We start from the raw sequence: 25,334 nt of genomic DNA, 5'->3' as shown, positions 1-25,334 counted from the left end.
ATAGCTTGACTGAATATTTCTCAACAAATTAGGAAACAGCTGATTCATGTTTTATTCATTTTTTAAAGGGGAGGAGCAATCTGGATTACAATGGTCATTCAATGTGATCGGAGTTGGTAGTACCCAACAAAATCTTATACTTGCAATATGTGACTTTTTAAAAAAAAATATTGCAGTTGCATGGTTTGAATGAATGAATGTAATATTGTCATTTAATTATCTGTTACATTTACGGCAGCAATTTACTTTCCTTCGGAATTTTTATATTTTAGTCTTGTACTCATTAAATTATTTAAACTGATTTGAATGAGGTGACTGCAGTTGTGCCAGTTTATTGCAGTTTAATGTTATACCCATGTTGTTTTCTTCCTGTGGTAGAATAACTAATTTGTTTTTGAGTGCTTGGAAGTTTGATCGTTATTGTACATTACAACAGTTTCCTTGTGGTGGGTTTGCTACCTTCCATTGACCCTTAACCGCCATCTGGTATGAATTCGGAGTACTTCTGTCATCTGCAGCTAATTACTGTCACCTGCACATTGCGTTCACCACCATACTTTGATATTGTGTTAGTTACTAAAATGACTAGTTTATCAGCTTGTTTAAATGTACTAGTATTTTTGAAAGGGTTAAAACACAGTTTAAAATCTAAAATCTGTTGCAACTGAAACCGCACACATCAGTTTTTGGTTTCATCTGAAATGCAGGGTTTTGGACATCGTCCCCAGGAAGCAGGTTAACGAATGTAATTTTCCTTGTCATTTTTTTTAAGCATATGAACTGCACTATTCTGATGTATGTCTGGTAAACTTCAGCAAGGGCAAGGGCAGGGGCTCCAAGACCGTGTACGTATTGTATTAATATATTTTGGCCCTAATTTCAAGAAACTGAGTACTATCCTGATTTATGATTTAAATTGTCCCTAGTGGCACTTGCACAGCTGACAATCGAGAACTGGAAAGATGTGTATACAGAAGAGTTTACAAAATGAAGCCAGCTGTGTTTCCCTACATACTGTGGCTTCCTGACATGCATCATTAAACCTTATTAGCTACTTCCTTTCGCAGAGATTCTTGTAGACTCGAACCCTGCATATTAGCAGTTTCTGTCTCTCCAACTGGAAATTATTTCCTTTATTGTAGAGTGTCACCCGCTATAGTTTCTGATGTGTAGTAATTGGTACTTTGGAGTATAATCATAGTGAAATACCACTCCATGCATTTCTTTATTTGGAAATTAATACAGACCTTTTTACTTTATCTGTCAATCTGCAACTTTTCCCATAAGTCCAAATGTTAGGATTTCTTACAAGCCATTAAGTATGAAATTGATCATTGAATGTTTCATAGGAGCAAGAGTAACGTACACCAAAAATAACAAAACAAAGTTGAAATTAAACTAGTTTTTAAGTAAATGAATGTGGAATAATAATCTGACCTTTTTTAAAGCATTTCCTTAAATGAGTTGACAAAGAATTAATATTGGAAAATAAGCAAGAAACTATTTCATCATTTTATAATTATGGGATAGATTATTAAAAAAAAAGTTAGCATTTGAAAATAATAAGTTTAGATGGTAAAGTGAATTTTTGAAGTCATGATTGGAATTGCACAGTGTGAACACAAGATACTTACAGTCCTGTGATATGTAATTTGTATGATCGGTCTACAATTATAGACCAGTTATAAATAAGTAAAGAAAAGTTATGGGGTCAGCTACAAATGTCAAGTTGTTCTAACTCTCTCTTCCAGTTCAGAATTACCAATCTTCAGTTACAATTAAACAGACTGTTACTCTGAAACTCTGCACTAAATGTTATTTCAGGTAGCCATGTTGATACACATACTGAAGTGTAATGTTTTTACTTTTGAAGCCAGAACAATGTTTGACTTTAATTCTTGTATATCTTAATGGTAGAGGTGAATGTGTACTCTTGTGTTTTTAAAAGTTGCATAAAGCACAGCCCTTGAAGAATGTGAAAACTTCAGTTTTAAGGTGCTTGTGCCTGTGAATAACATAGACACTGGAATTAGAGAACCTGCATCTATCATGTTTTTTGCCATGTTTCTAGTCTACTGGGTGGTCTAGTAAATACTTTTTAGAATTTATAATTTTCCAGGCAATAGGAAATTAGCAGAATAAGTGATTCAGGCGTTTCGCGTTTGAGTGCATTATTTGGGGGTATTCTGGAGGTGTCATTGGCCTCTTTACTAAGGGTTAAGCTGGCAGCTTGTTTCTCTTTCAAGTAATCTGCACAATTTAATATAGTGGTACTGAAATAGATGATAGATGTGGCAAGTAGGTTTTTGTCTTTTGTTTAGTGCCTATCCTTGACCAGATAACAATGTAATTGTTCATTTAATCTGGTTACATTGATTTGAAGACATGTACAGATTTCAATAAAATGCGAAACCAAGGTTCACACCATAGTAATCGATAAAGGGCATTTTGTAGAAGACCATTACTAGCTTGAGGGTGTGTGTGGGATTATTACTTTTAGTTCAGAACCTGATTATATACAATATAATGTAGCGATGAACATTCTGGTTTTGGAGTGTGTAAAATTCAATTCTTTATGAAGCCTCATCCTGATTGCTTCAAGTTGGTACAATAGCTGATGTAGACATTTATCTCCCCACCATTTTACTTCGAGGAGATGTTGAAAGAAATTCTCGTTCACAATAACCACTATACCACTAAAGATAAAGGGGTCAATTTTAACCCAAGCTGCCCGTCGGAAAACTGACGGGATCGGGTGCAACGCTGCTTTTACACCCCACCCGATTGAAGTCGGTGAAGAGCAATATTGGGTGGGATGTAAAACCAGCGTTCCACCTGATCCCGTGGGTTTCGCGCCTGACGAGTTAGGTTAAAATTATCCCCAACGACTCGTCCCACCTCTAAACTATGGAGTAAGTTAGTGGAAATGGAAATATTTAATTACTTTTCCCACTAGAAGGCTTCAAAAACAAACTGCAAATTTAGTACTCAAAGTGAGGAATGTTGACGTTGGAATGGATCCATTTTTGGACTATCAAACAGGGACTATTTTGTGTTGTGGGCTTGGAACTAGATTGGCGCTGCTCAAACTCAATTTACAGCTAGCAGAGCGAATAGACTTTCATCCCGTCTTTGCTTTGTGTCAGTTGAACCCAGTTCCAGAGATGAAAAGTCTGGGTCTAACCTAATTTGCCATCTTCCCGCTTCTGTGTATTTTAAAGCATTTTCTCTTTTTTTTGAAAAACTAAAAAGGCATTGAGTTTTTGCTGTGTAGCTAGCTAGAGAAAGAGTGGCTTGGCTGATGACTCCTGGATGATGAGGAAAACTTGTGGAGTAATAGGTTAAATAGTAGTATGTATGCATGCAGGACATCATTTGGTTTCTATGCAAATTGTTGGCATGATTTGCAATTTTAGGGAATAAAGCACAGATACACCAGAATTTAAAGTGCCTGAATTGAACAAAATTTGAGTCTTCCAAGTTTGCAACATTTATGGCTCAGAATTAATTTTTATGCTCACTTTAGATAAGATTGTAAAATTGCATTTACTTCTGGCATAAAAATGTAATGTTGAGACACAAAATAAAAAGTGCCCAGTCTCTCTGCAATAAATATTGCTATTAGTGTTTCATTAACTGCCCAAATGTAAAATGCTAAACTGAAACTCCAAGCAAAAAGTTAATGTGCAATAAAGCTAGTGTCCTTTTAACTTTGCATTTTCCCATGCACTACAGTGTATCTGATTACAGCCAGCGTTTCAGGAAATGGTAGCCAGCGTTGTGCAAATGTAATTAGTGCTACATTAACATGGATTATTGTGTATAAAGTACATTTTGTTCACAGGCAGTTTTGTTTTTAATTTTATTTAATATGGTGTTTTACTGTATTTTTGTCAGATTATCATTGTTGCCTATTAATTAAGTGCTGACATGAGTATGGCTTGTCATGGAAGCCTCCATTTACGTTTTGTGTTCAATTCTTTCTTGCTTTTCATGAACCAATTACAAATCCGATGTTTTAGTAGTGTGTAGATTGAAAGTGATGGTTACACTGTGTGGGAAAGGGAAAATGTTATGCAACACTTATTTACCAAGAATTGTTTTTCTTTGTTGTAATAGAGCAGAACTTACCATATTTATGAGGTGGCAGTTCATTGGAGCCGTGACTTTTTCCAAGGGAACAGTAGTATTCTTTGCTGAATTTTCTGTATAGAGTTTCACAGTTTTTTCCGCTGTTATGATGCAGGGGGAACAGTCTCAGTCAGTAGTTATGCATATTGTGAGACAGTGATTCTTTATTTTATTACAAAAAAAGACCAACTTTAGACGGCCAGATTAAATCATTCCTTTCACTTTTAATGGGATTTAGATGAATAGAGCAAAATATGCACTTTGCATTCATTGATAGCATCTTTAGGTTGAGGTAATTGAGTCTTTTTTCCTTGACTGAATGAATAATGACTTCATCTGATCCGCAGTGAGGCCTGAAACTTAGACTGCCATTGTGAACCCAAAAAGATCTGGTCTTTGAAACGTGCTCTGGTTCTCTGGCTTAATTTTTCTTCTTTTTAATCCCAAAACCCATTTTTCTCGATAATTCAAGCATAAACCACGTATTAGTAGAAGCTGTGGAAATTGCAAGATATTTGCCTCAGTTGTGTTACTTTGAGTGCAGCTGATAAATCAGTTTGCTGTCGTCTACAGAATCTTAAGTTCTCGGGGGACGAGAAAGGCAAGCCTTCAGAATGTTTGAATTCTTCACAAATGTTTAGGTGTAATTTTCTGATTGTTTCTATAATTAAGGGAAACATTTGTGTTTGTGTTTATTTCCCATTTTACAGCGCCATAAGGTTTGAAAAGGACTGCTGGAAAGTAGTAAGAGGAATTTTGTTGTGATGCCTTTTTTCCTCACGGGTTTTATTGACAGTGATGCATTCAAAAATGAACAGGGAAAATAGACAAAGTGTGGGGCACTGGAACTTTTTGAAACTGATTCACTATGATCAACAAAACCTTAAATTAATTGGGCAAAAACAAGTTGCTCAATCTGTATTAAAGGGCAATGTAGTTATAATTATGATCATGAGTAATTTGGAAAAAAATAAATGTTGTTTCTGGTTGTGCAATGCAGCTGAAGGGAGAAATTACGTCAGAAAGTAAAGCCTGTCCAAATGATTTTTCTTTTCCACTTGTGATGTAATTGTGGACAAGAAAACGAGCAGTATTATTTCTTTAAAAACTTAATTTTAATTAGCATTTAATTATATGAATCCTCATGAATGCAACCACTAACATAGAAATAATTTTTAAGACTATAAAAGACTGCAGGAAGGCATAGTCAGGTTAGTGGAATAGGCAGACAGTTGGGAGATAGGAACAGGAGTAGGCCATTTAACTCCCTGAGCATGTTCCGCCATTCAATGAGATCATGGCTGATCTGTGACCTAACTCCATATACCCGCCTTTGCCCCATATCCCTTAATACCTTCGGTTAGCAGAAATCTATCAATCTCAAATTAAAAATTAACAATTGACCCAGTATCAATGCTGTTTGTAGAAGAGAGTTCCAAACTTCTGTCACCCTTTTGCGTGTAGAAGTGTTTCCTAACTTCACTCGTGAAAGGCCTGGCTCTAATTTTTAGGCTATGTACCCTAGTCTTAGATTCCCCAACCAGCCAAAATAGTTTCTCTCTCTCTCTCTCTACCCTAACAGTTCCCCTTAATATCTTGAAAACTTCGATCAAAATGCCCCTTAATCTTCACTCCAGGGATTACAATCCTAGCTTGTGTAATTCTTCCTCATAACTTAACCCTTGGAGTCCAGGTATCCTTCTAGTCAATCTACTCTGCACTCCCTCCAAGACAAATATATCCTTCCTACGGTGACATGTAATGTGGATAAATGTGATGGTTTTTTCCTCCCAATATCTATTATTATCATGGGAATATAAACTTGATGGAAAGACTTAAGAGTGTGGGGGAACAGAGACCTCGAGGTTCAAATATATAATTACCTGAAAGTCCGAGTGCAGGTAGATAAAGGCATTTAAAAAGAAAAACAGCATATTGGGCTTTATAAATAGGGGCAGCGTACAAGAATAAGGAAGTAATGATAAATTTGTACAAAGTAGTGTCTGCAATTTTGATCACCTCGTTACAGAAAGGACATTAAAGCCATGGAGAGCGTCAAGTGTAGATTTACCAGAATGATGTCTGGGATAAAAACTATAGTTAGAAGGGAGACTGAGATTATTTCCACTGGCACAGGGAATGCTAAGCGGAGACTTAATGGAGGTTTTGAAAATTATGAATGGCTTGATCGAATGAACAGGGAAAGGCTATTTGCTCTGGTTGGGGAGAAAGTGACCAGGGGTCATCGATTTAACGTTGTCACTAAGAGCATGAGGAGAGAGATTTTGCAGAAGATTGTTGGAGCTTGGGATGCGTTGAAACAGGGACCATCTTTTATGGGAAAATTAGATAAATATTTGAAGCAGAGGAAATGATGGGGCCATAGGGAGAATGCAGGGCAGCGGGATTAATTTTGGACTCCCACGAGCTGACACAGGTTGGAATGGCTTCCTGCTGTGCGGTAAACGTCAATGGCTCTTCTGTTGAAAAGATTGAATTTTCTATTTTCTTTTTACCTCTTTATTGTTCCTTTAGTCATTACATTACATAATTGCAAAAGGAAACCTAAAATGCTCATTCATATTAAACCTATACACACTGGCCCGGCATTTGCGGTGGGTAATAACGGTGAATTAACGGCGTTTGCCGTTATTACCCCTTTCAAACAGACCACAACTTCAGGATGTCGCGCATGTGCATCTAAACGCGGAAATCCTGAAGTTGTGGTCAGTCATTCGCTGCTCCGACGCAGACTGCGCTGTGGACCCTCCTCCAAAGCTGGAAATCAGTGAAACTGTCAATAAATCTGTGCTTTTGCGCGGTAATACCGCTGTTAAATACCCCATTAAAAGTTAGGCCTTGTTGGATTAGGTGTAACTGGAGTTTTAACAGCGTATTGACTGTTAAACAAACATCTGGCCTTGAAAAAAACAAATTTTAATTTTGTGGAGTGTCACATTTCTCCATTATGATAATTAAAATTTTTAAGAAACTTAAAAAAAAAAAAATCTTTTAAGTTTGTTCATCTTTATTTCAGGTTTACTTTTTCCCCCCACGTGAGAGCCCCAATCTTTGTTTATCTCTCTAACATTTTTAAAAAGTCTGAATTAAAGCAACTTCTTCACTTCCTAGTTCCCTGTCTGAGTATTCTGCATTGTGGTTTGGCTGCTTGGACAGCTTGTTAACGTCATAGGAGATCCCCACTATATTGCACTGAAATCACTTGCGCGTCGAAAAAGGCAAACTTCTCGCCACAGAGACTGAGATCTCTCTGTGGGCAGCTTTCTTCGGGGCCTGCGGTGAATGCCTTTGCTTCGCCGCTGACAGCATATTCCGGGCCAGTGTTGTCGGTAAGATTTTGGACAATAGGTTCTAGGAAATTTTTGCCATGGAAACTTGGGAGGGACATGTATTTTTGGATATATGTGGGAAATAGAAGTGTTACCAGTTTAAACTTTGCTGCTAATTAATGAATATGCGGTGAACTGTTAAAAAGATTGAACATTTTGCAGCTGCCTCTTATGCCCAGGCCACACTGGGAGTGTGATTTTATTTTCAACAGTGACTCTGATCATACCTCATGACTTAATCACATGAATTATTGTCAGCTTTGAGTGGGATATAAATCATATTGCATGTTAGGCCACTTTTCCAGCATTTAACCAAAATTTATTTATTTATTTATTTGTTTGTTTGTTTGTTGGCATCACCCCCTTCTCCAAAAAAAACCACCATTCACCCCTCTGTCCTTGCAAACTATCCCCCGCTCTCCAACCTCCCTTTCCTCTCAGGTCCTTAAATATGTGTCTCCTCCCAAATGTGTGTCCATGTTTCCCAGAACTCCATGTTGGACCCTCTCCAATCAAATATCCGCTCCTGCCACAGCACTGAAACGGCCTTATTCAAAGTCACAAATGTCATCCTCGGTGATTAAGACTGTGCTGCACGTTCCCTCCTCATTTTCTCAACCTCTCTGCAGCCTTCGATACTATCAACCACACCACCCTCCTACAATGCTTCTCCTCAGTTGTCCAGCTGAGTAGGACCATCCTTGCCTGGTTCCACTCTTACCTATCCAATCATAGCCAGAGAATCTCCTGCAAATGCTTCTTTACCAGCTCCCGCATGGTTACCTCCTGGATTCCCCTCCTATTTCTCATCTACATGCTGCCCCTTGGCGACATCATCCGAAGACATGCATCATTTTCCACCTGTACGCTGTACCCAGCTCTACCTCACCACCACCTCTCGCAACCCCTCCACTGCCTCTCTGTTGTCAGCTTGCTTGTCTGACATCCAGTCCTAGATGAGCTGCAATTTCCTCCAGTTAAACGTTGAGACCAAAGCCATTGTCTTCAGCCCGCGCCACAAATTCCGTTCCCTCATCACCGATTCCACCCTCCTCTTAGGCCATTGTCTCAGGTTGAACCAGACGGTTTGCAATCTCAGCGTCCTATTTAACTCTGAGCTGAGTTTCTGATAACATATCCTTTCTATCACAGACACCACCTAATTCCATCTCCGTAACACCTCCTGGCTCCGCTGTTGCCTCAGCCTAATCTGCTGCTGAAACCCTCATCAGTGTGTTTTTTAACCTCCAGTCTCGACTATTCTAACTCTCTCCTGGCTGGTCTCCCATCTCCCACCCTCCATAAACTTCAGCTCATCGAAAGCTCTGCTGCCCGTGTCCTAACTCGCACCAAATCCCATTCACCCATGTGCTCGCTGACGTACATGGCTCCCGATCCACCATCGCCTCATATTTAAAATTTTCACCCTCGTGTTTAAATTCCCCCATGGCCTGGCCCCTCCCTATCCCTGTAACCTTCTCCAGCCCTACAACCCTCCAGGGACTCTGCATTCCCTCAACTCTGGCCTCTTGCGTATCCACTCCATTTGCTCCACCGTTGGTGGCTGTGCCTTCAGCCGTATCGGCCCTAAGCTCTGGAAGTCCTCCCCTACACCTCCACCTCTCCTTTTAAGATGCTCATTGAAACCTATTTGATCAAGCTTTTATTAACTCCTCTTAATATCATCTCCTTTAGCTCAGAATCAATATTGGTCTGATTGCGCTCTTGAGAGTCGCCTTGGGACATTTTCCTACGTTAAAGGTGTTCTATAAGTTCAAGCTGTAGATCTGTGACTTTAATGACCTTGCTCCAATTTTTGAGCACAGCAGTGTTCCCTGACTTGCTAAATACAAATCTGGAGTAGAAAATAGGTAGCAATTGGCTGCTAACATTATCGGGGCACAAGTTACAATTTTGCAACATCATTTTTAGTTTAAAAAAAAAATTAAAAGGTTTGCAAACTGCATCATAAAAATGACAAACATGATAAATATTTTAAAAAGGCAAAATGGTTTTTTAATACAACCTGATTAATTTGTGCTAAATTATTATTTTGATTTCTTATAGGTCGGCTTGCTGGACCTGGAGCTAAATCGACTGACAAAGGCTTTGTTTTTAGCTCTAGTTGTGCTTTCGGTGGTTATGGTAGCTTTGCAAGGATTCGTAGGCCCTTGGTATCGTTACCTATTCCGGTTCATCCTATTATTTTCCTATATCATCCCCATCAGGTAAGATATATTATTTTTTTAATGTTACCCAAAGCCACTGAACATGAATGTTGAAATTCATACCTAGTTCTAATTGTGAAGGAAACTGATCTTTATCATGAAACCGTAGTAGCAGAGGCAAAAAAATGTGATGGTCCCAGAAGGATCATACTGCTGTGAACAACCTGTCTACTTGCTCTGTTCCTGCTATTCATTTATTACTGTGGTTTTAGTTTCAGAGTACTAACAAGTGACATAAAGCAGTTGTTGGAATAATAACTGGCAAACAATGCATTGAGAAGAAAAGTTGTAATTCCATAATAGTTCTAATGTAAAATCCTGTTCTGCTATGTGCCCTGTTCATCTCAAGTTGCTTATTTTAATAGTCTTTTTGTACTTGCCAGCTGCATTAATATATATATATTAATTATTTTTCATATGCTCCTGACATTCTTGTCTCGCTCTCATGCCTCATAACTTGGTCACGAGTGGAATTGCATTAAATGTTTGACTTCATCTTGTTTTAATTTACTTTTTATCATCTGCATTAAAAAAAAAATGTACTGGCGATGAAAATCAAAGTGCTGACTCAGGTTGACATTACTAACAGCATTGGACTCGGGGAATAAGTTGAAAGTGTTAACTTCTCTCTTTTCTGCTTGTTTGCACAGTTTGCGGGTAAACCTTGATATGGGAAAAGCAGCCTATGGTTGGATGATCATGAGAGATGATAATATTCCAGGCACAGTGGTCCGGACAAGCACAATACCCGAAGAACTGGGACGTTTAGTTTATTTATTAACAGATAAGACAGGTAATGTTGATGTCATCTCGCCTGAGCTCATGACCTATTTCTGATGTTTTGTCTGCTTCTAACTTTGGGTGAAAGATGTTATTGCACTGCTCTAAAACATTCTGACATTTTCAAATGATATTGAATGAAGTTCAGTGAGGTGAAACAGCTGGTAATTTTGTCTTGTGGACAAATTGACGTGTGCACCAAAAAACACACCGTTAGCTTTACATCTTACAAATTTCACTTAAAGGAATTTTTAAAGGCTTTTAAATCACTTTTGTGACAGATTTATCAAAATCTGAGATCAATATGTATTTTTTTAATGGGAGGCAACATATATGTAATTAGAAACATTAAATGGTGATGACCTTTGTTTTTAACCATCTTGTGACTCTTTTAAAATCACCTCTGAACAGCCAGTAAACCACTGCTTTTTAAAGTGTTTAAAAATTTGTCTTAAAGTGTACATTTTTTTCTTCATTCCTATTAGCATTAGCTACTACAAATAAAATCTTACTGTTTTTTTTCTAGTATTTAGTACAGATTACTATGGGTACAATCCTGTGTACCTTTTTATTTAACTGCTGTGTAAAAGTAAACTGTCTCTCTTGGCATTCTCCACAAATCGCATTGAGTCGCTCATTGATGCCCCCTTATGAGCAGCAAGTCCAACGACCCCATCCTCTCCTCTCTCTCGCCGACCTTCCTGCCCCACATGCCCGCCGGGGGCTAACCTCACCAACTTCCTTCCCGCCCCACACACACTGTCTCTACACCCGAGGACTCTGCCAGCTGATCAGCAATCACTGCCCATCTCCGCATTTCCCTCCAGAATGTCTCTTCACTCAGAAACAAGGAACTTGTCATTCGTAATCTTGTCGTGGATAATTGCACTGACATCTTGGCTTTGACCAGAACTTGTCTCACAGGTGGTGACACCCTGTCCCTTTACTGAAGCCCCTTGCCTGGCTCTGCTTGCCACCACCTGTTCCACCCAAACTGTCATGAGGGCAGTGTGGCACTTCTCACTAAATCACGTATTTGTCTTGCCTCCTCCTGTTCTGGCACCTCCTCCTGCTCTGGCACCTCATCTTGTTCCACCCCTCTTGCCTTTCCTTTAAAACCTTTGTTGTCTACTACCTTGTCCCGAGTTTCTCCCCATGGCCTCTCTCCCACTGTGGTCGCGATCACTTTCACTTACAAGGCCAGCTCTGATCACTTCCTTGTATTGCTGACAGAATACCCCCTCTGCCAACCCCACTTCATTCTGTGCCTTCCCCAGGAAAGAACTGTTTCCCTCCTCCTCAGGTACTCCTCCCCCTCCTCTTCAAATCCACTGTCATCAACCCTTCCTCAAATAACCCACCCTCTGTCATTGCAAGTTAGCAACTCAACTCTAACCTTATTTTCCTTTCCAAAGTTCTTGAGCAAGTTGTCACCTCCCAAACACCATGCAAATCTATTTTTAATATTTGTTTTTGGGATGTGGGTGTTGCTGATGAGGCTGGCATTTATTGCCCATCCCTAGGATGTTGTTGCTGACGATGCAGAGTTATCAAAGAGGGATAATACACCATAGTCACAGTCACAATAAATGGTCTTTGTGACACCCCTCCTGCAATTCCTTACTTGAATCTCTCCAATCTGGCTTCCAACCCTGCTACAACATCAAAATGTCTTTAATCAAAGTCGGAAATATTTACTGTAACTGTGACTATGGTACATTATTACTCTTTGACCTCTCTGCAGCTTTTGATGTAGTCAGCTGCACCATCCTTCTCCAATGCATCTCCTCCATTGTCCAGCTCAGTGGGACTGCCCTCGACATGGTTCCACTCTTATCTATCTAATCATAGCTAGAGCATCTCCAGCAATGGCTTCTTTTTGCACCCCTGCCCCATGATCTTTAGAATCTCCCAAGGATCAATTTTTGGCCTTTCCTCTTCATCTACATGCAGCCCCTTGTCGCCATCATCTGTAAACATGGGAATCAGCTTCCACACGCACACTGACACCCAGCTCCACCTCTCTCAACGCCCCCCCACCTCCCCCAACTGCCTCTGTGTTGTCATCCACTTGTGATGAGATACAATTTTCTTCAGCTAAACATTGGTAGAACAAAGACATTGGGCTGGATTTTCCTTAAGCTGTGGGGAAGGAGGCGGGACTACAACTTTCGGGTTTTAGTCCCGCTTCCATCAACGTCCGGCCAATCAACGCGATTTTCCCTTGATTGACCTTGTTGAGCCCGCCCAGCGGGCTCAGCAGGCCAATTAAGGGCCACCCAGCAACAGGTGACGTCACAGACTGAAAGTTCATCTGTCAAGAGGTGTTGACGGATGAAATATCAGTGTTTCATAGCTGTTTGAAGCTGTCAAACACTGACAGTCTGACTTCTAACCTGAGTCCTTCTACGCAGACTCAGTTAGAACTGTCACCGGGACTGAAAGCTGAAGGCTGTCACTTTTGACAGATCGCTGCCGTTCAGCTTTCAGTTCCGGCTGAGTGATGGACTCCCGCAGCCTAGAGGAAGAAAGGCTGTTAAAGTAAGTACAGGTAAGTAAAACTTCTTTACACACTTTAGACACACCAAACACATCTTTGCACTCATGCACCCATCACTCACCTGAACACTGACATCGCGACCCCTCCAAGTCCTTCAACCCGACGGCCCGCCTGCTCTAACCTGGCGTGGTTTGGAGCCGTCGGGAATCCCACACGACACCCTTCAAAATAGGGATTAGGCTAAAAACTGCCTGTTAACAGGCAGTTAATTGGCACTAATCCCTTCCCGCCTCGGGTCGGCGGGTCCCAGTGCAGGGCAGGTACCCGCCTCCCTTGAAACTTGCGTGGAGGCGGGATGGTGTCGGGACCCCCGAATTCGGGATTTTTGTCCCCCGCACGCCTGAAAGCCCGCCTCACGGCACACTGAAAATCTGGCCCATTGTCTTCAAACCCCACCACAAATTCCATGCCCCCTTCCCAGCCGCTGTCTCAGGCTGAACCAGTCTATTTGAAACTTTGGCGTCCGATTCAACCCTGAGCTGACCTTCAGACCCCCTATCCTCTATCACAAAGACTACCTACTTCCACCCATCTGCTGCTGAAACCTTTATCCCAGCCTTTGCTCCTTCAAGACTGGACTGTTCCAATGCTCTCCTTTCCACCCTCTAAACCTCAACTCATCCAAAACTCTGGTGTCTGTATCCTATCCTGCACCAAGTCCCACTTGCTCATCACCCCGATACCCACTGACCTCTGTTGACTTCTGGTCCTCCAGCAGTTCAGATTTAAAATTCACATCCTCTCGTTTAAATCTCTTCATGGCCTCGCCAATCTGTGTAACCTCCCCAAGCCCTACAACTCCTCCCCCCAACTCTCCATTCCTGTGACTCTGGCCTCTTGTGCATCTCCCTCCGCCATCCCCAAATTAGCAGCCGTGCCTTCAACTGCCTAGGCCCCACTATCTGGAATTACCTTCCTAGACCCCTCCACCTCTTTCTCCTCCTTTCAGACCCTTCATAAGACCCACCTCTTTGACCAAGCTTTTGGTCACTCCTCCTTTGGCTCAGCATCCATTTTTTGATTACACTTCTGTGCAGTGCTTTGGGTGCTTTTCTGTATTAAAGGCGCCATATAAATACAACGGCCTAGAAATTTGCCTCGGACAGTTGCACAAGATGGGCAGTATCGGGTCGGCCGCCCGTTATAAGCAGCGCCTGATATTTAGTCCCGTTGACTGCAGTAGAACTGAATACCAGCCACTGTGTATAACGGGCGGCCAATCCGATACCGCCCGTCTTGCGCCACCGCCCGAGACAAATTTCTAGGCCAAGTTGTTCTTGTATTTGTGAGTTGTTAGCATCTCCTGTGCAGTCGATCCAAATATTTTCTTTTTTGAGGGCATCAGTTCCTTTGATGAAAAAGAAATCTTGTTTATTTGAACTGAAACTATGTCCTAGTTAATGTATTAATTTTCCCGCAGAATGTTTCTCGGATTAAATTGCAACAAGTTTTTTTTTCCATTTCTGGCCATTTCACAGTCGTCTACATCTTGTGCTCGTTGATCAAGAGGAAAAGTCTGGAAACTTCTGTTTGAATTTCATGCAACAGTGCAATTTCTACCTTGTTTATTGACCAAAATGTATGTTGGTCAGAGCAAACACTTGGTCAATGGTGTTTTGCACTGTGGTTTTCTTAAGCTTTAGAAGCAGAAATCACCTTTAGTAACTGTACGAAATTTAAGTTGTTGGGTCTGAGGAACATTGCAGTCTATCTTAATTGCAAGGTAGTCCTTTGTATGACTGCAAATTGGGTTTGTGCTTCATCAGTAAGCATTCTGACAAGAAGCGTCCATCACTTTGGCTTGCTCATTTGCCACGACAGAATAGAAAATGAAGTGTCCCAATAATTACATTATAGTTTCCTTATTGTAGGACAAGAAAGCAATGTGGTATAATTAGGTTTGATTGGAGAGCATGTTTCCGGTAAGATCTGAAATTAATGACGTTGCTATAGTGACACATCTGCGACCACCAGTGCGTGAAACATAAAGTAATTCATTTGACAAGAGAAGACATCTGTTAACTGTGAGGGTGCAGAGCATATTGACACTGACCTGAAATACTAGACGTTATGTGATAAATGAATAAATGGTGGTGAAACAAGAGGACAGATAATTTGTACTTAATCTGCAAGTAGAGCTTTAATCTTCCCACTGCTTGCTTTTGATAATGCTATTGTTTAAGAACAATGCAGTGGAGAGCTCATAACTTCTAAATGGTATCTGTGGATGAACCCTAATGATGCAATAAATTAATCCCAGTGTCAATGGAATTTATCTCTATTGTATTTTGAAGCCATTAGTGGTACAAACAGCTGGAACAACTTTTTTGATAAATAGATATTGAGAGCAATAATTATACCTTGGCATATTGAAAACTGACATTCTTTTACAGGTGGCAGCACAGAAATGTGTTTCCTGTACATCATTTAAGTGTTTTTTTAATAAATAACTAACATCAAGGGAATGCTAATGAAAAGGCTAAACTGCATGTTGGTGTAGTGATCAGTTAAGTGATTCAATGCTGTATTTGTCATTTTCAGCCAAATGATTAATATGGGTTCAGTTTGTTAAATGAATCTGGTGGTTAGTACATATGAATATACGAAAATGTCACTGGAAAAGACCAGCTGGTCCATCTAGCCTGTCTCATACAGTTGTGATGCCTTATACATCACGATACAGACACTCCCTAAACAGAATAGACAGGATAAACAGTGACTTCTGTATGAGAATTAATTATTAATCATAAAACTCTAGTGTGATGTACACAGCAGTAATATAATAATTCAACAAGTTGATCTTGTGCTACCCTTTAATGTGGTTGATCTTGTAATAGTTTTTCCTTATGCCCAAAATTGCACTGATTTGTATTGTAGTGACTTACATAGTACAGTATGTGATTGTAATTACAATTTTAAAGATGAACACTTATTGAACTGTTGCCTGATACCAAATTGTTCTTCTGTGGAGGTAGCGTAAACAATGTAGCCAAGAAATTGTAGGGATGCACTAAATGAGCCCTCATACACAAAGTCCCTAAAAAATAAAAAAATTTTTAAAAAAAATACTCTGCAAGATAAAATTAAACCTATCCTGCAAGATTCCCCAGTTAGCAGTTTTATACTGTATTGGGTAACAAACTTGACAGTGCAACTTGGTTGATACAGCAAACACTGGTGAATTGGAATTCTTAATGCATACCTTCAAGTGTTCTGTGCTTACATTCTCACCTTCACTCAGAAGGTTGTGGGCTCGAGTCCCACTCCTGGGACTTCACATAATCTAGACTAACATTTAATTGCAGTCGTGAGGGAGTGCTACATTGTCAGAGATACCATCTTTAGCATGAAATGTTAAACTGATGCCCTGCCTGTCTGTTCAGCTGGACGTAAAAGATCCTGTGGCAATATTGAAGGGGAGTTCTCCTGGTGTCCTGGCCAACATTTGTCTCTTGATCAAAACAGATTAAGTTCTGACAAAAGGTTATTGACCTGAAACGATAACCCTATGTATCTCTCTCCACAGATGCTGCTTGACCTGCTGAGTATTTCCAGCATTTTTTTATTTTTTTTAACTAGTCATTTTATCTGTGTGCAGATTGGCTGCTGCATGATCCTTCATAACAGTGACTACACTTCAAAATAATTGATTGACTGCAAAGCGTTTAGTGGTGCCCTGAGGGTATGAAAGGTGCTTTATAAATGCCAGTTCATTTCTTTGTCAGTAGCATGACATCCTGTATTATCTGCAACAAAGAGATTCTGGCGTTTCTTTTGTTAACTATACAGATTGTTCTTGGGCCCTTTTTTATGATTGCACATCTGAAATCAGTAATACGCTCTGGGGGGAGTTGCAAGTGCAATTTTACCATCTTGTAGCACATCATATTGGCTTTCTAATGGCGTGGTCACCACTGTGTGCCAGATGCAGGCTAAAGACTTTGCATTTAGAGCAGGAGGGAATTTCCCGTAATAATAGCTTTGGGAATACAACAGAAATCCATCTTGGATACACTCCTCATAGAAAGGAGCAGGGGCCTCGGTACCACGGCTCATTTTTGCTTGTTGACACAATCAACAATCAATCGGGCTGGTAATTGCTAGTAAGTCTTCCAAGAGGAGGAAATCTAGTAACTACCTATGACTAACCCGTAATATTTAGATGTGCCAGCAAATATTTTAGAAAGGGTTGGGTCATTAATGCATACTATTATTGCTATCGCTCTTTTCACTGTAAATTTTACTTGCCCTCCTGTTTAACATTTTAGAATGGGTGCATGCATTCGGAAAATAGTCAGTGGAGGATCTGTTTTTAAAAAAAAAACTGACCAGTTAGTATGTATTCGAAATAGAATCTGAAGCCTAACTTTCTTTCATACTTAAATTAAAAGAGTATTGTATGCTGTTACAAATTTGGATCTGCAATAGATATCTTATTTGGTTAATTGGCATCAATTGCTCTTGTAAACAAGTCTGAGCATCTTACTTTTGTTTGAATTGACTCTCACTCCCTGTATCTACTTATTCAGTAGCGTGACCCAGGGATGTAACAGTGGCATTCCCTTGCGACCTGGGCTAGATATTTGTGTCTTTCGCATAGGCTGCTTCAATCTCTCCGAAGGCGCGCCAAACAAGCACTTGGTGAAGCGGTGCCAGATACGAATTGTTAAGCTGCTTTATTTCACGTATAGAACAGCTATTATAATCAATCTCACTTGATTCAATCCGGACAATTTATTTTTGCAGAAAGAAGGAAGGAAGAGGTTTAGTTTATTACAGCGCCTTTCGCAGTCTCAATGTCCCAAAACATTTCACAGCCAATAAATTACTTTTTTGCGGTGTAGTCACTGTTACGTAGACAAATGTGGCAACCAATTTGCACACGGCAAGGTCCCTTAATTAGTTTTTGCTGATGTTTGAGGGTTAAGTTTAGCCAGGAAATCTCCCATGCTCCTCATCGAGTAGTGCCATGCAATCTTTTGCATCCTCCTGAACAAGCAGATGGTGCCTTGGTTTAACAGCTTTTTCAACAATTCATTAGTCCCTCCATGCTCTACTAAAGTGATGCACTAGATTATGCGCTGAAGTCCTGAAGTGGGCTTGAACCCATGACGTTCTGACTCTGAGGCAACAGTGCTATTACTGAACAAAGCTGCAACAAAATAATAGATAGGCCACATTAGCACAGATCATCGGGTCATCTTACATGGTTTAAGATAGCTTCTAACTTCTTGCCAGCATTTATAACCTCCTCACCTCAGTGAAAGTCCCCACATCCTTTTAACAAACCTGACTGGCTGACTGGTCTAGTCGCCTTCCTGTTGCAAAATACCTGTCCCAGTGTCCGCTTTCTCTTTTTATACCTCTCTGTTCACTGACCAGGATCAAAGGACTTCCCAAATCAATGGGCGTGAGGTGCTTTTTTGATTATGTAAACAACTATATGAATTGCTTATTGTTTAGCCTTTTAGGAAAACAAATTCCATTTAACGTATTAACTAACCTTTAAAGCCTGGGTGTCTTTTTAAAAAAAATACACCCAAAATTAAAAGTAATTCTTTTTCCAAATTATTCGAGCAATAATGATCAAAATTTTAGGAATGTGACGCATGCTTGCGAGAATAGATCAACTGAGAGTTTATATTCAAAATGTACAGTTATTTAGTTAGCTTTTGATATTCAGCATTTCACTTGTTTTTAGTGCCTCTGGCACTCATTCATGTTTTTACACATGACCAGCTATAGTCTTAAAATGATGGATTGATAAAAAGATGACTAAATTCAAATGCATTGTTCATTTATTTAATAGAACCTCTGAATAGAAAAGATATTGACTTGTCATTGCTTTGTTGTATTAAAATGTGATGACCGTTATCCCTAGTTTTTAACTAGTTTATCAGAGTGGAAGCTAATTCTTTCCAACAGGGAGAGCGGGGAAATGGTTAGATAACTCATTGTCCTGCTGTTGTGCACCTCCTAGCAACTGGTTAGAGAGACACTGGTAGGTTCCTGGGATTAATTTGCTTGAATCTTTTTCTATTCCAGTGGGAGTGTGGAGCAGACCTAAAGAATTACCGGAGGGAATCTTTTATTTAAAAAAAAAAAAAAAATGTGGCAGCAGGAAGCTGCAGTACTGTATTTATTTTCTGCATTTATTTCTCTTTTTCGTAATTTTATTTCATCTTGATGCTTATGGGAAATTCTTAACTCCTTGACACTTCAGGGACCTGCTGCCGACTGTAGTCATGACAGCTAGTAAACCCTCAAATAAAACAGCCAATTAATTAACTGTTTTAATCACGTGGTCTTGGTCCTCACTTTGATTGACGGGGGTGTTTGTTTACAAGCTATTTTGGTGACCAAAGTTGAATTAGTGAAGATTTGAACTCTGTGGTTTGTTTTACAATAACTGCTCCCCACCTCACCCCAACAAAAAAAAGGGAAAGAGAATTAATGACTTGGGGAGGACATTTTAAACGTAGGGTGCTATAACAAATTTATTTTTAACCACTCAAGATTATCACACCAAATCTGTGAACATTACTGTTGCTATTCTTCATATTTAGTAATGTCTCTTCTATCGAGTGTAGATGTGTTTCACTTACTTTCCAGAATAGAAGATCTTTTGCTTTTATCTCGACTTTATGAAAATATTGTCTGCTGTGTTGCAGCTGCTGCCACCCAGGAGAGGCAATGCCTGCCCAGCTTTTCTGACTTAGGGACTCAAATTCCCTTTGTCCACTTCTAGCTTTCTTTAATAATTCTACTTTACTAATCTTGGTTCATTCAAGAATCATTTCAGTCATTGAGTATATCATTTGAAGTTGAATATATTTGTCTGAGCATTATGAAAAGCTAATTAACTATTAAAGCAGTATATTGATAAATCCTTACTTGTTAAACAATAAATTCATGAGTTGTAGGTTAAAAAATTGACATTCATAATGAAAATAACACATTATTGAAGCTGGTGTATATTATACCAAGCAATTTATATTAGTATAAGTGTATGACTGTTCAAATTGAAGTGTGAGTTCCTCGTTGAAATGTAATATGATACCTGTACTGCTGATAAATTTAGACAATTGTTGTACCTATACTCTTTTTCTCTGCTGTGCTTATTGTAGGAACCCTTACACAGAATGAGATGATATTCAAGCGTCTCCACTTGGGCACTGTGTCTTATGGGACAGATACAATGGATGAAATTCAAAACCATATCATTGGCTCCTATGCGCAAGTATATATTTCAAATCTTCATTTGAAACAAATTATTTCCATTGTGTATTTAAACATGTATAGAAATGATTGTTTTAATGGAGTTGTAGTTGATTTAAATTGAATGGAAAGAAGTATCTGAAGTTCTATTGCAGAATTTGCAGATTATGTTGATCATAAAGATTCTGTAGAATGTTTGTTTTAATCCACTGAAAGCAAAACACAAGCCATCCCAATGGCCCATCGGCAACATCTCTGTTTGTGAGCCATGTAGCCACCAAGGTGGTCTTGAGTTTAGTGCCCAGTCCCAGTTAGCTGATCACAATTGTGGTGCAACACTCCTGGGTTAGGGAAGGGGAAAGTTGACTGGGGCCTCTGCTATACAGCTACATCTACTGGATGCCGTGTGCATGTGGACTTTGCTGTAATACCAACCACCGACAGATACTCACTGTCTAGGCTCAAGCATAAATAATGGTCATTTGGACAATATACCAGAGGGTGCCCAGTGGCTGTAGAACTGCACCCCAGTAAGAGTCGATATCTTCAGGAGAGGGGGAAAAAACAAAACATGTGTAACTTAAAATTGTAGGTGAGCTGAAATAAACCTGCAAAAAATCTGGTGGTGTAGGCGGTACTAGTTTTCCGCTTTCAAATCTCTCTGAATCCTATAGATAATTGTACTGTGTTTTGACTTGTTTAACATAGTTATTCAGTAGTAACTGTAATCTTATTCTTCACTGTGTGTTGCACGGTACAATTTATTAAATTATATTTACATCATAAATACCTTGCAATACTTTTGGCATAGTTAAAAGTCTTTGCCACACTCAGAATATATTTGGATATATTCTGCTGCTATTGTGAGGGGAAATAGTTGCTGTGCATACAGGCACTGTTCCCTTTGAGCTGCGCAGCCGCACAGCGGTCTGGAGGTCTCGCGCAGGTTGCTCAGTGGCTTTTAAATGGAAAATCTGCACATGAATGGACCACACAGCCCATTAAAGGAATCGTACACCCCAAGTAAAATTAGTGGGAATATTGCATATAAGTATACCCAATTGCTTGTGGTCATATAGAAGTATATAAATAGAAAGTGCAGGGAATGGATGACATTTCACTTTTCAACAAGTGATAAATTATATTCCAGGTTTTTGAAATAATCTGCAGTTTTAAAGCATGTTTTTTTTTAAATCATGCGTGGTCTTTTATTTTTGTTGAAAAACAGCAAATAAACAAATATAGAACAAGTATTTAACAGACTTCCTTTCACTGAGATTTGTTTGAGAGTTGTGCTTCATATGGCCAAAAGTGCTGAGTTAGATGGTGGTATGTATAGTTGCAGGAAGGCCTATGGTTTGTGTGGGCATGGTAGATTATATGTTCGCACACGATGGATTTTGAATGTTCATTCAGATCTAAACAAACAAATGTGTAAATTCATATCAATTTGAATTCAGATTATTAATGCATGTAGTTACTGTAAGTGCAGCTTGAAGATTTCTTCAGATGTATGACTGGAACCTGAAATTACATTGTTGTCAAAGAATAGCAGTGGTCCAAAAAGTGGAATTCCAGTTCTGATTACAAAATCTAAATTTTGAGTCTCGTGACATGTTCATGATGCCTTTCTACGGTTAGGACAGATGCTTGCTTGTTTGAGAAGACTTAAGAATTGTTGCTGCTAGCCAAATGATACACAGTGGAACTACATGCAAGGTTCATGTATTATATGTGGCAGTAGAACTAAGAGACTGATGAACAAAGAAATTAGGTTGACATTATGGCCGTATAACTCTCTAGCTATAGATAGTGTGTAAAAAAAAAAAAAAAAAAAAAAAAAAAATTCCAGATGAGGGTGCTTCTGCCTTGATATTTTAAAATCTAACTTAATATAACTTTGCAAAAGAAAGTATTGTTTTAAGGATCGTTGCAGTGAAAATTGGACCAGTTTTATGGAATAATTATTTTTGTTTTGGCCTCTCCATTTCACCCCCCCCCCCCCCCCCCCAAAAAAAAATGATGCTGTCATTATTTTGTCTTTACCAGATGAAATGCAACTTCCAAAAGAAAGTTGTGTGGAGTTCTCGAGTGAAATTTGATGAATCTGGTGAAATCTGTAGACTTATTTTTGTTTACATCTTCTAATTTTAGGACAGAGAGACAAATGAACTGATGAATGAACAAGGCTATCATTAATTGGGATAAGAATTAAAAGACCATCTGGAAAAGCTAGTTGCATTCTGATTAGAGAATCTGAGATTTATAGCAAGGAATGTTACAAGCCAATGCTACCGCCCTAGTCAGACTGATGACCAAATACAATATATTGTAGACATTATTTAGCGGTTAAATCTTAATGTAACAATTCTGATGGATTGGGCTGTGAGAAGGTCCAGTTGTGGCTCCTTTTAACCCCTGGGAACAGGAAACATAGAAACATAGGAGCGGGAGTAGGCCATTCGGCCCCTCGAGCCTGCTCCGCCATTCAATGAGAACATGGCTGAACATCGAAACTCAGTACCCTGTCCCTGTCATCTCCCCATATCCCTTAATCCCTTTTGCCTTAAGAAATATATCTAACTCCTTGAATATATTTAATGAATTGGCCTCAACTGCCTTCTGTGGTAGAGAATTCCACAGGTTCACCACCCTCTGGGTGAAGAAATTCCTCCTCATCTCTGTCCTAAATGGCTTACCTCTTATCCTTAGACTGCGACCCCTGGTTCTGGACTCCTCCGCCATCGGGAACATCCTTCCTGCATCTAGTCTGTCTAGTCTTGTTAGAATTTTATAAGTTTCAATGAGATCCCCTCTGATTCTTCTGAACTCCAGCGAGTATAAGCCCAATCGACCCAATCTCTCCTCATACGTCATTCCTGCCATCCCAGATATCAGTCTGGTGAATCTTCGCTGCACTCCCTCCATGGCAAGAACATCCTTCCTCAGATAAGGTGACCAAAACTGCACACAATACTCAAGATGTGGTCTCACCAAGGCCCTGTACAACTGCAGCAAGACATCCTTGTTCCTGTACTCGAATTCTCTCGCTGCGAAGGCCAACATACCATTTGCCTTCTTAACCGCCTGCTGCACCTGCATGCTTACCTTCAGTGACTGGTGCACAAGGACACCCAGGTCTCGTTGCACTTCCCCTTCTCCCAATCTATTGCCGTTCAGATAATAATCTGCCTTCCTGTTTTTGCCACCAAAGTGGATAACCTTGCATTTATCCACATTATACTGCATCTGCCCAATCGCCCAACCTGTCCAAATCACGCTGGAGTTTCTCGGCATCCTCCTCACAGCACACACGCCCACCCAGCTTTGTGGAAGGGAGAAGTTGGCTATGAGGTAAAGCCGAGAAGCGTTGTGTGGAGGGAGGGCGAGCGATGTAGAAGGCAAAGTATTGTTGCAGTTGCTGACGTCTCCTTGTAACTGGCTCGTATTTTCCGGTGCTTACGGGTGCATAATGGCCCCGCAAGTTCCAGGTTTTTGCGCGCAAAGCACATGCGCGAAAACCCGGAACATGCGATCTGCCAAGAATCTTCTTGGCCGATCCTCCGCAACCCCAGGAAATGTGCCTCTGCGGGCGGAGACTACCGCCCAGTGAATGCCTGAAATTCTTTCGCCTGGTAAAAGCAGGTGTAAGGCCTGCTTTTACCAGCATAAGAGTTTAAATGAATATACAGTAAAAAAAAAAAAAAAAAATTCAATTATTTAAACATTAAAATACCTGTAAAATAAGTTATGGTTATTTTTAGTCCCTTTAAAACATTTAAATTTATTTTTCAAAAATAAATTTGTTTTAAATGTTTAATTAAATTGTATTTTAATTAATTTAAAATGTAATTTTTTAATGTATTTAGTGTGTAAATGTGTTTTTTATGTGTTCTCTATTCATGCTACGCATTCGTACGTACGGAATCCCTATAAGCATGAATGGGGATTCCCCCTTCTTTCATTGGTTGGGCTGGCCCACGTGATCCCAGGGGCACTTGCAAACCGCCTGCGCCTCTGATACGTGGGCCTCTACGCTTGGAGGCCAGGAACGCGAGTCTCTGGATCCCGAGGCAGAAGGTAGGCGCAGATTTTATATGCGGATCAGAGGCATTTCCCCGCGGGAAGCCTCCAACCGCAAATTCAGGCTCCTTATTATTAAACACCTTCTGTTCTATAGACGTAACCAGGTTTGGAGCTTTTTCTGGAAGAAGCCGTTATCCATTGCTTACTTACCCGGGTCTTAACATTAGCTTTCACTACAGTAAAATTAGACAGTAAGCCTCAATTAAACATGTTGCATAAATCTAGTGTAAAGTTTAGTCCCTCTACTCAGATTTAAATAGTCATTAAATAGACTTATGAACCAGATTTTACAGTTGGTCTATTATTTAGTAAGTAGTATTCCACAAAAGTATCCTGATTGAATAATACCTACTAAGTACAATGATATGGGTCACCTACTTGGCAACTAACAATGTTAGACCACATCTCATGGTGTTGATTATTATTCCACTGACGCAGGTAACTATATTAAAACATTTCTGAACCTGCATGAAATAAATAGTATATTATGGTAATCCACCTAGTATGGAGAATAGCTCACCTGTAGCCTGACCTACATAATAGATACATTAGTTGTGGATTAAAAAGTGACAATAATGTTAATTTTGTGTTCCTACAAAAACATTCCTGTTTGGTAAAATTGATAAGCATATAGTGAAACCCAAGAAAGACTGAGATGTGAGTGCATTCAGTAAGACATTGCTGTGCCAATTTTTATCTGAAATTTTCAATACAGTATAATTTAAGAACTAGGTGTCAATGACTATTTATAATTTACTACTTCTGTTCATGTCCAACTTCATTCTCTATATTTATCATGAGACTACTGCCTCCAAGTGTCATTTACTAAATAAAGAGTGCTAGCACTGCTACTGCTATCTTCAATATAATTTTGTATAATAAATTGCCCAAGTGACTTCCACATTAACCCAAGGTCAATTTGCGATGCAGTCTTGTCCTTAGCATTTTATGAAATAGAATATTGCATTCTTAATTTTGTGC

The 25,334-nt window shown here is 39.6% G+C and overlaps 1 protein-coding gene across 2 annotated transcripts in view; it reads left to right on the top strand.

Annotated features, from left to right (window-relative positions):
* Positions 1-25,334, top strand: part of atp9b (ATPase phospholipid transporting 9B) — a 361,204-nt gene that overhangs the window by 253,832 nt on the left and 82,038 nt on the right. For both annotated transcript variants that reach the window (XM_085993631.1, XM_085993632.1), the window contains exons 12-14: positions 9,549-9,709; positions 10,360-10,502; positions 20,177-20,289. In XM_085993631.1, coding sequence (XP_085849757.1) covers positions 9,549-9,709; positions 10,360-10,502; positions 20,177-20,289 — 417 coding nt within the window. The remainder of the gene's footprint in view (positions 1-9,548; positions 9,710-10,359; positions 10,503-20,176; positions 20,290-25,334) is intronic.

Source organism: Somniosus microcephalus, chromosome 7 (assembly GCF_052327205.1).
Source record: "Somniosus microcephalus isolate GS21.2 chromosome 7, FLI_Smic_1.0, whole genome shotgun sequence".
In the NCBI taxonomy this organism is placed as follows: domain Eukaryota; kingdom Metazoa; phylum Chordata; class Chondrichthyes; order Squaliformes; family Somniosidae; genus Somniosus; species Somniosus microcephalus.
Note: the sequence above shows the minus strand (reverse complement) of the source record. Positions and strands in the feature narration are given on the sequence as shown.